The 14,073-nt window shown below is 53.0% G+C and overlaps 8 protein-coding genes across 8 annotated transcripts; 4 read left to right on the top strand and 4 right to left on the bottom strand.

Moving 5' to 3' along the window:
* Nucleotides 1–252: 252 nt before the first annotated feature.
* VTN77DRAFT_1117 (uncharacterized protein) lies at nt 253–1,252 on the bottom strand (the record flags this gene model as incomplete). The annotated part of the gene is made up of 3 exons (XM_069416814.1): nt 253–467; nt 529–898; nt 959–1,252. 3 exons carry the CDS (start codon nt 1,250–1,252, stop codon nt 253–255), a joined length of 879 nt encoding a protein of 292 aa, XP_069273033.1.
* Nucleotides 1,253–2,804: 1,552 nt separating this feature from the next.
* Nucleotides 2,805–3,493, top strand: VTN77DRAFT_1116 (uncharacterized protein; the record flags this gene model as incomplete). Its single annotated transcript, XM_069416813.1, has 2 exons — nt 2,805–3,122; nt 3,194–3,493. The coding sequence occupies 2 exons, from the start codon at nt 2,805–2,807 to the stop codon at nt 3,491–3,493; spliced, it is 618 nt and encodes a 205-aa protein (XP_069273032.1).
* Nucleotides 3,494–4,526: 1,033 nt separating this feature from the next.
* Nucleotides 4,527–5,716, top strand: VTN77DRAFT_1115 (uncharacterized protein; the record flags this gene model as incomplete). Its single annotated transcript, XM_069416812.1, has 2 exons — nt 4,527–5,490; nt 5,550–5,716. The coding sequence occupies 2 exons, from the start codon at nt 4,527–4,529 to the stop codon at nt 5,714–5,716; spliced, it is 1,131 nt and encodes a 376-aa protein (XP_069273031.1).
* Nucleotides 5,717–6,756: 1,040 nt separating this feature from the next.
* On the bottom strand, nt 6,757–7,350 carry VTN77DRAFT_1114 (uncharacterized protein; the record flags this gene model as incomplete). Its single annotated transcript, XM_069416811.1, has 1 exon — nt 6,757–7,350. The coding sequence occupies one exon, from the start codon at nt 7,348–7,350 to the stop codon at nt 6,757–6,759; it is 594 nt and encodes a 197-aa protein (XP_069273030.1).
* Nucleotides 7,351–7,503: 153 nt separating this feature from the next.
* On the top strand, nt 7,504–9,315 carry VTN77DRAFT_1113 (uncharacterized protein; the record flags this gene model as incomplete). Its single annotated transcript, XM_069416810.1, has 1 exon — nt 7,504–9,315. One exon carries the CDS (start codon nt 7,504–7,506, stop codon nt 9,313–9,315), a length of 1,812 nt encoding a protein of 603 aa, XP_069273029.1.
* A 109-nt stretch (nt 9,316–9,424) lies between these two features.
* On the bottom strand, nt 9,425–10,471 carry VTN77DRAFT_1112 (uncharacterized protein; the record flags this gene model as incomplete). Its single annotated transcript, XM_069416809.1, has 1 exon — nt 9,425–10,471. The coding sequence occupies one exon, from the start codon at nt 10,469–10,471 to the stop codon at nt 9,425–9,427; it is 1,047 nt and encodes a 348-aa protein (XP_069273028.1).
* Nucleotides 10,472–10,775: 304 nt separating this feature from the next.
* VTN77DRAFT_1111 (uncharacterized protein) lies at nt 10,776–11,930 on the top strand (the record flags this gene model as incomplete). Its single annotated transcript, XM_069416808.1, has 2 exons — nt 10,776–11,353; nt 11,411–11,930. The coding sequence occupies 2 exons, from the start codon at nt 10,776–10,778 to the stop codon at nt 11,928–11,930; spliced, it is 1,098 nt and encodes a 365-aa protein (XP_069273027.1).
* An 852-nt stretch (nt 11,931–12,782) lies between these two features.
* On the bottom strand, nt 12,783–13,778 carry VTN77DRAFT_1110 (uncharacterized protein; the record flags this gene model as incomplete). Its single annotated transcript, XM_069416807.1, has 1 exon — nt 12,783–13,778. The coding sequence occupies one exon, from the start codon at nt 13,776–13,778 to the stop codon at nt 12,783–12,785; it is 996 nt and encodes a 331-aa protein (XP_069273026.1).
* Nucleotides 13,779–14,073: the final 295 nt, after the last annotated feature.

Raw genomic sequence — 14,073 nt, 5'->3', positions numbered from 1 at the left:
TATTCTTTCCTGAGTGATGGCTGCCTCCTTAGAAATGTTAGTATCTTAGCAACGGTCAGGTACAGATCAAGAGATTTTTAGAAGACGTTAAACTTTTGAAAAAGCATCCAAAGACCAAGGAAGTACGCCGTCGTAGTCTACTGTATACAGCAAGAACCAGCAAATGGAGGGGCGGAAGTTTATGAACGGTTTTAGTTGGTTTCATTTGACTTCTCATCTGCTGTTTTCAATCCCGTATTTTCCTGATCAATGTCACCACTTCAACTCCTTCGGCCCATGTCCTTCCGCATCCCCCTCTGGTTGGAATCCGTTCTCCGTCAGTCTTCCCACGAGAACAAGCTCGCCGTCCTTGAGAACCCAAGCCGATCCGTTACCGTCGGCAAACCGGAGAAAGCATTCATCGCTCTCGACCCACGCAACAATGTGACTCTTTGGTGATGCGCTGTCCGTAAGAGGCACTTGGCTGTCTGAAATTCATAATCAGATATCTGCCGTATTCGAACATCGTTGGTAAAGGAAGGAACTCACCCCTCCATGTGCCATCTTCAAGAAGGACGAGTTCATGGACCGAATTGTCCCGGTGGGCGTAGAACACACGAATCGCACCTTTCACCGACACGGCGTGGATGCTGGCGCCAGGGAGCGGATCGGTGAGTGGAAGTCCCACGACAATCCCCCACCAGTCGTGTTCTCCGCGGAGCGCCTGGATCTGACCGGAGCTGCCCTGGCTAAAGACGTAGATCGTCTCGTCTTCCGGATGTGCGACAGTGGCAAACTTCGTGTCCGGAGCGGCCTCCACGCCGAAGGAGGCCAGCTGCCCTGGCGTCCATTCGGCGGTGTCTTCGTCAAACTCGAAGTCCTGGAGGATGTTTCCCTCATCCAGGCAGTAAATGGCGCGCTGCGGATGTCAACTCACGGCAAACACAATCAATAGACATATCTGTCTGTCTGGATATACCTTATTCTGCAGGATGAGATGGGCCCCCGCAGTCCCCTTCTTGGCCGAACCCACGGGCTCCGGGGGGCTCAGTTCCCCGTCGAAATCCCGTTCGGTCAAATAATTGTCGCTCTGGCAGATGTAATGGATGACATTGCCGTCGGCGATCTCGAAGATCGCATTTTCGGGGCGCGCGGGACTGCTCATGCCGATGTACAGTACAGTCTGGGGAGAATCCGAGGATTGCTGGGTGAAAGAACGCAACGGGATGGCTGGTTTGATGTCGAGTGGGAAGCGGATGAATAATATAGACATCAATGAATTGCTACTTGTTTTTCCATCGCAGCCGAGATTGGCGCCTGATCGCGATCCGACTACGTGCTTCTGGTCTATCTGCCACGTCATGCCGGCATCAATATCAAGAATAATGCCGGGCGCAATCTTCTTGTCGCCATGCTTCTGCCACTCTGCAAGGCTCGCAGGCTGCTAGCCAGCCTCATGACTCACAGCCTCGTCAAGATCGTGAGCTGACCCCCACGCGGCTGCAGGGCGCCGGGTTAGGTTGGGGAATTTACGATGATGCCACAGATCTACGGACCCTGGAAGTGGAGAACTCGTGGCTTGCTGAAACACGAGGGGCAACCGCGGATCCGGCCAGCCCAGCTGGATCAAAGCCTCAAGCTCCATCTCTGCATGTTTGCCTCGGTGCCCGGGCTGGACAGCGGGCAAACATCAAGAACACAGTATGTCGATACAGAAAACTGCCTAGTGCAATAAGATGGCCTACAGGACGACTATACATAATCGCAAGACCTCGAACATGATCAATCACCTGCCTCTTCCCACCAGAGGCACTTCCCCCACGTTCGAGGGTTCGGCTTCTTGTATAAAAGATAGATATCTGCCTGTTGTTTAAGACGGACGAAGCTCTAGCTGTCCTTGAGATACCTACCTCCCCGTAGAGAGTTGAAGAAAAGAAAGAAAGCGAAAACGAAAGAGAAAGAGAAGAACGATGGCAGGCACCAAGAGAGCGGTTGACGTGCTGCCCCAACTGGCCGAGGGCCTCTTCAACTGCGGCATAAAGGATATCATGATCACGGGGCTGGGTGACGAGCTGAGGATGGAGTTGGCCGACGACTTCTTCAGACTGTCGCCACAGGCCCGGCAGAAGCTGTACGAGGCGGCCGTGTCCAAGTCGAACCGGCGGACCATGGATCTTGTCAAACAGCTGGTCAAGGACCTGGGCGAGATGATCGAAATCAACGGCGTCGACGATGACGACAAATCCGGTGGCCGGGATGCTCACCAAAGGGAATTGCCCCTTCGCACTCAGACTCATAACGGCGGCAACCTTGGAGGAGAACATGAAAGTCCTCCAACGTCGAATTCCAAGGGAGGCAATGCAAGCAACGGAAGCAATGCTCCTGCTGTTCGCCCTCCTGGCCCTCTTACCCCGAATCCCAACAATGACAACGGTCCTGGCTCCGGCTCCGGCTCCGGCTCGAATAACTCACCCCATTCTGTCGTCGGGAACATACACCTGCGAACAGCCAAGGACTACTACAACTACCTCAGCAGCTTTATCGAGGAGAATCTCGGCCCCTTCGAATTCGACGAGGAAACGACGAGAAACCTGGCCCATCGGGCCGCGCAGGTGGCCGAGGAGATCAAAGAAGAGTATGGGTTGACGAACGAAGAAATGACCAAACTCGTCCGGCTGTCGCTGTTTGACATTTTCATTCTCTGCGGTATGTTTTCGCTCCTAGAGTCTCTCTCATCTCCATGAATGTTGGCCACAAACATTGGCGTGTGTATACGTACATTCACCGTGCTAAATCAACAAATTTGTTTAGACAACAGCGGATCGATGCGCCTTGGAAACCGGATCAAAGCGCTGAACCAAACGCTCCAGAGCGTGGCCCACTGGGCAACCCGGATCGAAAAGGACGGCATCTCGTTGCGGTTTCTCAACCTGCCCAAAGACGACAGCGGCCGCTTCGACGGGCTGACGGACCCGGATCAGATCAACGAGTTGATCTACAACATTCCCATCCGAGGGAACACGAAGCTGGGGACCATGCTGAACAGGAAGGTCGTGCAGCCGCTGGTGCAGAGGGCTATCCGACGGAAGACCACGCGAGAGAAGATCAAGCCGCGGATTATCCTGATCATCACTGATGGGGAGGTAAGCAGGCACCCACTATCTTTTCGATGTTGTTTTTGGCAACAGAAGCAGACGTCTAACGGTCATCGCAGCCGGAAGGAGAGTACGAGAATTGCCTGCGCGACCAAATCCTCGAGGCGAAGCAGGGCGTCCTGAGCGAGTACGGCCGGGCAGCAACCATCTTCATCATCACGCGTGTCGGGACCAATCCGCAGGCGATGGAATTCATCGAAAGCCTGAGCGCGGACGACCAGGTGGGGGATTTGATTCTCAGCGCCAACACGCGACTGGAGGAGGTGATCGAGAGGCTGGCTAGCGAAGAGGACAAGTATGGATATCAGAAATATGTGAGTCAACTAGCAGCCACCAAGCGGCATATTTATTGTTTCTGACTGACTTTATCCTCATAGCTGATGCGAATGTTCCTGGATGCTGTGGATGGCCAGACTATTTAGGTGAATCTGGCATCTTGTCTCGGTGGTAGCAAGGTCTGACTGCAAGTGTGCTGTATGTATGTACGTTATGTAGGTAAAGGTTGAAATATACATGTGCCGATCATGATGAGCATCAGCATGTTCCAAAATCTGCAAAGGTTGCTTTATCACCATGACCATTTCTCAACTAGGTGATCGCAGTAGTATGGAGGAGAGGAGGAAGAGGAAGCTTGGATTGTGAAAGGAGGGGGGCGAGCGAGGTTGCTGTATGGCGGCACGCGAGCCAGGCAGCCCTAGCCCCACGCCCTAAGCCCTAGGTATAGGCGCTGACTCCCATACCGCCGTGACTTTATTTGCAGCTTCGTATACAGCACCTTTCCAGTAGTTTCTGTCTTTTATTTCAGTGTAATTTTTTTTACCTTCTGAAAGACTTATCTCAGTAATGCTATCTACTGTGCTCATAAGCATGTCTAACGCACTGTGATACAGTCCGAGTTCATAAAAAGAAAGGGTTCCTACACTAGCCGCTGCTGCATAAAGCGTTGTTTTAGTCGATCGATCGTTCCATCTTTACAGTACATTCCATGCAGTTCGTCCCAGGTCACTCACTTGAACAATGATATTAGACGTGCGTGTTATGAAATAAGTGATTCGTTGGTTCAATAATTTGCCCCGCCACGTGGTGCGACTGACCTCATATATCAACATTACCTACTTGGGTAGTCTGCAGAGCTAGGTAGCGGCATGCATACCTGAACTATTGTTGTCGTTCCACAGAGTTCGCCCAAGTCGAGTCGTGGGCTGAGAAAAAGAATGATAGCAGTGTATTAATCGACGAGGCTGGAAAATCATTATCGCAGTATATGTAGGGGTTCGAACGACAGTTCTTCCCTGAATTAATTCTTTCTTGAATCTGGCAAGCATCACTCTCATTTCCTGAAAAATCGTCTGATCTGGCGATCTCTAGTGCTTTCAATAAGTTTCTTCTACAATGACTGCCACCTACACCGTCGGATGGATCTGCGCGCTGCCCTCGGAAATGGCCGCCGCGAGGGCCATGCTGGACGAAGACCGCGGACCACCGCACGAGCAGGACATCTCAGACCGAAACAGCTACCGGCTGGGCCGGATTGGCGAGCACGACGTGGTGATCGCCTGTCTTCCGGCCGGGGTGTATGGGACCACGTCGGCGGCCTCTGTGGCGGTCCAGATGCTGTCCAGCTTCCCGTCGATTCGCATCGGGCTGCTGGTGGGCATCGGGGGAGGCGTGCCCAGCGAAGGAGTGGATATTCGCCTGGGCGATGTCGTGGTCAGCAAGCCCGGTATGCAGTCTGGCGGCGTGATCCAGTACGACATGGGCAAGAACCTCGCCGGCAACTGGATCCAGACCGGTTCGCTGAACAAGCCGCCCCAGGCGCTGTTGACAGCGGTGGCGAGCCTCGAAGCGGACCATCTGATGGGCGAAAATCGGATTGCTGAATTTCTGCAGGAGGCGGCGAAAAAGCATCCGCGTATGCAGCAGGAGTTCTGCTGCTCACCGGGCGTCGAGCACGACCAGCTCTTCGAAGCTGACTATCTCCACCCAGCAGAGAACAAGACCTGCGCCTCCTGCGATCCGAGGAGGCTGAAGGACAGACCCCCACGGATCCCCGACGGCCCACAGATCCATTATGGGCAGATTGCGTCGGCCAACCAGGTCATGAAAGACGGGGTCACGCGAGACAAGCTGGGCAGGGAGCTGGGCGTGATCTGCTTTGAGATGGAGGCAGCAGGGCTTATGGACACTTTCCCCTGCCTCGTCATCAGAGGGATCTGCGACTATGCCGATTCACACAAGAACAAGCGCTGGCAGAAGTATGCGGCCATGACAGCGGCTGCATGTGCGAAAGAGCTGCTCCTTGACGGGATTCCAAGAGGACGGGTTGCCGACAAGTCCGCGGAAAAACAAGCGTTGGGTGAGTCATTAACTGGAATCCTCTCGACGGGATGTTACTAAGATATTGTCCTACTATAGAAACCGGTCAGTGGGAAAAAAGTGTCGTCTCTCCCTCCTCCTCTCCTCCACGATTCGATATCAATCAAGGACGCTCCATATTCTCTGGCACAAACTACGCCACCTCAGGGCGCGTCAATCAGATCGGAAATATCGCTTCAGGGAGTGGAAACGTCATGCTGAATTGATCGATCGATCTAGCATACTTAGAGCTTCATCGGGTCTAGGTTATACCTACTCTATACTCTTCTACTGAAATGACGTTGTCGCAAATCCATGTTCAGTCAGGGATTCATATATAGATATCATACCATCAATGTTCTTGTTCTACATGACCTCATTGAAATCAAGTATATGCTATTCTTATACCTTGAGTCAGCTGATATGTTGTTGTAGATCCATCCTCAGACAGAGAGACCGAGATATGTTGATGATCGTTCTGATTATCATCCCCTAATTCGTCCCCGGAGCAGAAGATCTACCCCTGAGTAGGCAGAGACATGATGTGACGTGAAATGCCATCAATGTCATTACATTATCAATAAAGCAAGGCACTAATAATAGTGCACACTAGAAAGAAGAGCCATACCTACCTAGATCCGTCCACTACGACGTACTAATGTGCAGACTCGGCCAAAATGAGACGCCGCGACATCTACTTCCAGCTGAATCTGAACTGTAGCCCGCCAACAACTAATTATATATATGCCTACGCGCTAGCCATGCGGCAGCAAGTCAGTCACTCACCGGCTGACTGATGAATGGACCTGAATCCAGCCTTGTATTGTATTATCTGCGTTTGCGCCCGGCCAGATCAGGTAGTTAGGTAGCGAGCCTCTCTGTTCTTCCATCAGCTGTCCTGAAAAGTTGGCATGTGGTGAGATGGCATAGCACTCGATATCAAAAAAAAAAAACGGTTCACATAGCATTCCTCCTTCTTTTTTGCCTTTCTGTCTTTCTATGCGGTCAGTACACTGCACTGCAATCTCTACATTACCCAATTTGCTCATCTTACGTCCTGTACTGTACAGGTCCTAGTTACATCGACTAGTGCTTCGTTCGGATGATATGCTATGCCATCATATCGTGAAGAATAATCCACAATCATGGACTTGCACAGCCAAGGTCAAGCTCAAGCTCGGACCATTCAGACGCAGCAGGGAGGATCGCAGTTCTCGGGATTAAACGTCGTGCACGATGACGGGACTGTCAACGCCATCGGGAACATCTACGCCGAGACGGTCCATGTCGGGAATCGAGGTGGGTATTCCGCCCAGATGCTGCGTAGATACTGTTGACGATATAATATGTAGGTTATGGAATTCATCACGAGAAGAAGGTTATCTATCCGATCTTTTCGGTTCCATACGACCGAGATGAAAGCTTTATCGGTCGGGAAGATATCATTGATCAAATTGACCGGGTGCTGCGGCGCCGACAGCGGGTTGCTATTGCTGGAATGGGAGGTGTTGGGTATGTACTGTATTGTGATGGACATACAAATATCGGGACGAAGATGTACTGATGGGCTTGTCTCCTTCCTGTCAGGAAATCCCAAATTGCAATCGAATACTGCTACCGCTTCAAGGAGAAGCATCCAGACACCAACGTCTCTTGGGTCCATGCGGGCAACAAAGACAGCTTCAGGCAGGCATACACCGGGCTCGCGGAGAAGTTTGGTCTGCTCGGGTTGGACAACCCCAAAGTGGACGTCCTGCAACTGGTTGCTGAGAGGCTGAGAGATCAGTCCCATGGCCGCTGGCTCATCGTTCTGGATAACGCCGACGACCATGACACCTTTTTCGGCGGCGACAACGCCCATGCGTTCTTCAGCCGGTACATTCCCGAAAGTCCCGCTTGTTCCGTCCTCGTCACTACAACGGATGAAAGTCTCGGTCGACGATTGACCAAGGCGGAGCCGATCCCGGTCAAATGCCCGAGTGGGCAAGAAGCGGCACGTTTACTCCGCAGGTTGATGATAAATCAGGAGGATCAAGAGGATCCAGACGAGAATGAAACTGCGGTAGCCACACTGCTCAAAAACTTGGACAACCTGCCTCTCGCGATCGCGCAGGCCGCCGCGTTCATCAACGACAACCACATCTCCTTATTCAGATACGTCGAAATCCTTCGCAAGAGCACGGCCGAACAGCGATATCTCTTAAACTATGGCGGCTCCGGCTCCAGCTCGGTAATCCGCACCTTCGAATTGTCCTTCAACCGGGCGGCCAAGATCCCCCGGGCGGTGGAACTGCTTTCGTTGATGGCGGTGCTCGAACGACAAGAGATCCCAAAATCACTCCTGCGCAAGGAAGAAGAGGAGGAGCTCGAAGCCGAGTTCACCAACGCGCTCGGCAAGCTGATATCGCTGTCGTTGATCACCGCCGATAAAGACGGTGAGACGTTCACGATGCACCAACAGGTGCAGTTGGCGGCCCGGATTTGGCTGGAGAACCGCAAAGCGGACGACTACCATGTAAAGGCCGTCGAACGGTTGGCACGAGCCTTCCCCACCGCCAAATATGAGAACCGGAGGCAATGCCGGGTTCTATTTCCACATGCAAAAGCCGTGTTGCAGTACCGTCGCGCCTCCACGCTGCCTTACGCGGAGCTATTGCACAAGGTGGCCTGCTACCAGTGGCAACAGGAACGCTTTGAGGACGCGCAGATCAACGCCCAGGACGCATACATCCTGCGTCGAGAGTTACTCGGCGACAATGACGCCAACACAGTAGACAGCTTGGCTCTCCTAGGAACCGTATTGGCCTATCGTGGATATTATCCAGAGGCGCTGGAGAAGCACCAGACAGCGCTGGAATGGAGAAAGCGCGCCCTGGGGGAAGAGCATCCAGACACGCTGACGAGCATGAATGAGGTGGGGTTGGTCCTCCGGAGACAGCGTCAATATCGCCTGGCTGAAGAGATGCACCGGAAGGCGCTCGCAGGCAGACTCAAGGTCCTTTCAGAGGACCATCCCGACACTCTGGCCAGCATGGACGACCTCGGAGTCGTCTTGGCGGATCACGAGAAGTATGCGGAGGCGGAAGAGATGCACCGGCGAGCACTGCAAGGAAAGCAGCGAGTGCTCGGCAGGGATCATCCGATGACGCTTGCCAGCATGGAAGATTTAGCGAGCGTGCTGAGCGAGCAGGGGCAGGCGGACGAAGCGCGGGACATGTACCAGCAAGCGCTGGATCGTTACACCAAGGTTCTTGGGGAAGAACACTCCGACACCGCCTCATGCATGAACAACCTGGCCTACGTGCTCTCGCAGCAGGGGCAACATGCCGAGGCGGAGCAGCGATACCGGAAGGTTGCGGACGCCTACAAGAAAGTCCTTGGGGAGGATCATCAGTACACGTTGACCAGCCTGCAAAACCTGGCCGGGGCGCTGTTGCGGCAGGACAAGCACTTGGAGGCCGAAAAAGTCTGTCGAGAGGTGCTGAGCAGGATGGAAATACGGGAGGGGGATGAGAGCCCAGCGACTCTTGTTTGTGTACGGCGCCTGGCCCTTACGTTGCAATATCAGGAACGCTATGAGGAGGCCGAACAGTTATACCGCCGCGCATTACGAGGGTGGGAGAAATTGCCGATTGACGACAAGCCGGAGCTAGCCACTTGTCGGAAGGGCCTGGTCGAGGTTCTGCGGAGTCAGGGGAAGGATCCAGAGGCGGAACAGATTCAAGCACGGTTGAATAGATCGTGCGTTGGGGTCATCATGAATCTAGCCTGGATGATGAACAAAAAAATCCTACATCAGTGGAGATTGTGGACAGCAAGTCGATAGACATAAAATGGAGATTGATGGACGAGTTCATCGTACTGTACATAGAACATGTACTGTAACGTATATATATGTATACGGGCGTATATCGCAGGGTTATCCCCTTTGATTCTCAGAGCAGATTCATGACGTCTGCATGGCCATTCGCCCAGGCTTTGGCTCTCGCAGTTTCCCCTCGCCCGTCCTCGAGAGAGGGATCAGCTCCCAGGTGGAGGAGGAGCTGGACCGTAGTCTTTCGACCATGTCGTGCAGCCAACATGAGCGGCGTAACCCCGTTGGGACCCAGAATGTCAAGGTTCACCTCCTCTCCTTGGTTCCTGTGGTTCCAGATAGTGTTTATGACGGCGTCATGCCCCCGCTCGGCTGCTCGATGCAAGGGCCTCATCATCGTGCGGTCCGCCGCGTCGAGAGGAGCGCCATATTCGAGGAGGAGGTCGACGACCGCCTCATGGCCGTGCTGCGCGGCCCAGTGCAGGGCTGTGATGCCTCTGCTGTTGGCTTCTGCTGCGTTGACTCCCACGTCGTGCAAGAGAAATAAGACCGCCTCTCGGTGTCCGTTCTGCGCGGCCAGGTCGAGAGCCGAATGACCCTGCAGATCTCGACCCTGGGCATTGACACCGCTGTCGACCAGCCGTCGCATCTCCGTTACGGATCCCCTCTGCGCAGCCTTCCAGAATGAGCGCAGACGCTGAGTCTTGTAGTATCGGAATCGGGCCAACACAGCGTCGTGTCCGTTGTGTTGGGCGAGGTCCTCGGGCGTCTCTCCGTCGATGTTTTCGGTGTCGATCCTGGCGCTGTTCTGGAGGAGCAGCTCCAGGATGGCGACATCGCCATGCTCGGCGGCCTTCGACACGGCCGTGGTCCCGCATTGGCAGGCTGCGTCGGGGTTGGCTTTGTTGTCGAGCAGGATTTCGGCACTGACGGCCTGTCTTCGGAGAACGGCCATGTAGAGGGGGGTCCGTCCGTACTTGTCCTTGCTGTCGATAACAGCATTTTGGCTGAGTAGAAATTGAAGTGCCTTCGCGTGGCCGGCTGCAGCAACGTAGTGCAAGGGGGTGCCGTGGGCGTCATCCACCAGGCTGTTGACATTGGCGCCCGTCCTCACGATCCTATCCAACTCCTCGACGTCGCCGTTCTGGGCTGCTTCCAGCCACCTCATCTGGATTAAGAACGATTAAGACGATGGGAAGGCGACAGTTGCTCAAAAGGGATCTGATGACGAGACAAGGTTGAGGGAAGAAATGGTGGAAGACACGGTTCTTCTTGTCGCGGGGTGTGTATATGCCACGAGGAGTCGATGGTTCGCCTGGAGGGGCAAGTAGGATGCAGCCACTCTCGCTATCATGCGATTCGCCAGCCTCGTGGCATAGGGCATCAATCCATCTTTTCTCTCTGATAACGTCCTGCCTGGTGACAGACAACCCCCCCACTGTTGAAGACACGTCGTGACTGTCGTCGCCAACATGTCGATGGATTCGACTGACGAGCCATCCAAATGGGTGTGCCGTTTGGAATGCTTCTTCCAGCATGACAACATCTATTATGGGACGGGCTTCGTGGTGAACATCCCAGGCTCGCAGAAGCTGAGCATCATGACGGCCGCACACAACATCCTCCATGTCGACGCAGGCCACGTGCGCAGCATCCGGGTCACGTTTCCCAACAGGCTGACTGTCGACGTCGAGCCGGACGAATGCTTCGTATCGAGCGTCTACCGGGAAAAGCCCACGAACAAGTCGACTGACGAGAGTTCAATCAGCGATTACGGCCTCATCACCATCGATCAGGATCGATTCGATTCCGGTCTACACCCTGGGGGATGTGCCTTCAGCGTCTGGCGGACGGACTACGACCTGCTCCAGAAGCCGGTCACCGTGCACGGCTACCTGCAGGGGAAACCGGACCAGGCCAAAGGGACCTCTTCCCTCGATCGCATCGACAGTGCCGCCCTCTACTACTCCATCCACACTGTCGGAGGTGTCAGCGGCGGGCCGGTCTTCAGCGTGGATGAGCATGGGAACTATATTGCCGTCGCGATCCAGTAAGCATTTGCGCAACTTCCCAGTGCCTCGACCGGCGGGAAATGCTGACTACCAAGCAACTACCACTGGCGTGGGACGCGACTCACATGTCGTATCCTGTTGGAGATGTTGTCCTGGATTGGCGACTACCCGCTTCAGCGAACCGTCCGAGTGCCGGACTCTGACATCTATCTCCAGGCCACGAGCGGGACTCGCCCCAACATCGTCGCCCGTCCGTCGAGAGCGTCACTCAAATTCGTGATGGTGGATGCGCCCAAGGGCCTTGGTCGAGGCAAACCCCATTACGCGATCCTGCCTGCTGGCGCGCAGCCCTGCCAGAAACAAGAGCTACAACTGCTCGCCCTTGACGAGACCAATCAACGGGTATTCTTCGAGGAGTGTGCGAGGCCGTGCCGAAGACACATCATTGGGATCCTGGAGAAGGGGAAGAAATTCCGAGCCCTCACGTTGCCGGACTCGAAATATTCCGTCAAGGTGTTGCCTTCGAAGCGAGCTCGGTGTGAGTGCGGTTGTATCACGCAGGATCAGAAGGTTGGTCTGGAGGAGGGCCGGGGGACGTTATTCCTCATCTCGTAGCAAGATTCCCTCTTAAAGATTATATATTATCATGCAGATACGTGATTACTGCCTGCTTGAATTGAATTCCTTGCCTATTTGATTCTGTAGGTCCACAGTTTCCGGCCTCCTGTTCCTGCCCTTCGTTGACCAACTTGACCACTGATTTTTAAAGGAAAGGAGCGTCTGATTCCTTCTGTAGAAATCTAAACTATCGGCCATATATATAGCATTCTAGAAGCGACGTATGTGATGAAGTCGTGTATATGAAAGGGTATATATGCATGGTTCGTAACGTTATACAGTAATAACTATGGTCTCCAGAGAAAGTATAAATAAAATAAATAAAATAAATAAAATAAATTCCCGGTCCTGAATCACAAGGGGGAGAAGAAAAAAAAGGCTATGCGGTATTCTGCTGCTGTCTTAACAAATAGTCAGTCGCCCACCTCCCTGAACAACTCGCACTAAGATACAAAGCTGAGGAAGGGAGGAAGGGAAGAAGAAGACTTTTTTACAGGCTTATCTAATCGATAGCGACATAGTCTTAATTAATAGGTATATAAATATCTAGGTCCTGATAGAAATGAAGTTTTTCTGCAATTTATCCAACTTTTTCAAGAGATAGGCAGAGATAAGGGTTAGTTCGCTGAACGAGAAGAATTATGATGTGACAATAAGAAGTAAATTACATTAATAGTTTCGAAAGTAATTACTTTTTTTTCCTTCTTTCTCCCATTTCGGTAGATATTGAGCTTCTTGCCTGCCTAAACTAAACAGAAATGTCACCAATTCTTCAAGGCCCAGAGAAATAGGATATTTCTCACTACTCTGATATTCTTCACATCAAATAATCCTTCACTGGCGGTAAGCTTATGCCTTTGTATGATTGTCCAACCAGTACCTTTCATACTGATGGACATCCTTCGATATACTCCCAGTGGCTCTGCAAGTGGCATAGTAGACATTGGAGATTTCCCCCCAGATCTTGAACGCCCCCTCTTGTTCCACACGGGAGATCTTTTGTGGACGCGCTTCCCACCCTCTCTGCACCCTCTGGGTCTCATTCTCCGACTTCACACAGTGATATTCGAAGTACGAGTCATCATCGTCTCCCGGACGGCGCTCCCAGAGCCGGCAGAACCAGTCCGGTCCGTGCCTCAGGATATACCAGCTGAGCCAAGACTCGCCACGAGTCACCACATTTTCGGACCAGTGTGTATCACACCAGGGTAACTGCTCTCGGATTCGGAAGTGAGGCGAGGTGGTGATTGCGTACCACAGCAGGACAAAGCTCCTCAGCTCATAATCCGAAAATGATTTGAGAAACTCGACCCGTGCCAACAGCACCTTGCGTTCACGCTTCTTCGTCGCAGCCACCTGCCGTCGCTTCCGCCCCCACGAAGTCCGTGACCTCCATGATTTTGATGGACGATCAGTCTCATCTCTGGGGGCCGCTTCTTCGATCTCAGCGGCGATGTCAGCGAAGTGATATAACAGACACCACCCATCTTCGATACGTTTGCGAAACGGCGCAGAACCCGGATCATCAACCAGCATAGGATAGTTCATGAGCGGCGTCCAGTCCAAGCCAAACCGCAACTCGGTGACCTTCTGCACCACTTGTTGGCGATGGTAGAACTTCGCGATCCCTTCCAAACTGGTCTGGTACACTCTCTGTGGATCACGCAGGAACAAGAGGTGGTTGAAGGAGCTTCTCTGGATGGCGGCAGTACAGATAGACGCCTCGTCTGATTCGAGCAGAGACTTGGTCGTGTGGTCCACGAGGCGGAGATTCAACAGCGTTGATATGTCACAGTGCAAGGCCACGTTCAAGAGAATGACTCGGTAATGCTGGGGTGAAATCATCTTGGAGAACAAGAACATCGTTCACATGCACGGGATGGATAGTGGTAGTTTTGGTTTAGGATTTCTAACATTTTTAAAATGAAATTGCGTACAATGATAGAAGCGTTGGAAGAGTGAACTTGAGCGATCTGCAGCAGCTGAGTTGGGCCCCCCATGCCGCCACTAACATGGATCGCCCCAGGCATACTTGATACCTGCAGTCTCTCAGGTCCAACGAGCATGTTGTTGCAGATTTAAGGAGTGCCACACTTGCTCTTTAGTCGACATTTTCCATTTTCTAATTTTTTTTTGGGGG

This window comes from Rasamsonia byssochlamydoides, assembly GCF_041956645.1.
Source record: "Rasamsonia byssochlamydoides strain NRRL 3658 unplaced genomic scaffold VTN77scaffold_119, whole genome shotgun sequence".
Lineage (NCBI taxonomy): Eukaryota > Fungi > Ascomycota > Eurotiomycetes > Eurotiales > Trichocomaceae > Rasamsonia > Rasamsonia byssochlamydoides.
The sequence above is the reverse complement of the archived record's forward strand: the minus strand, read 5'-3'. Positions and strand labels throughout refer to the sequence as shown.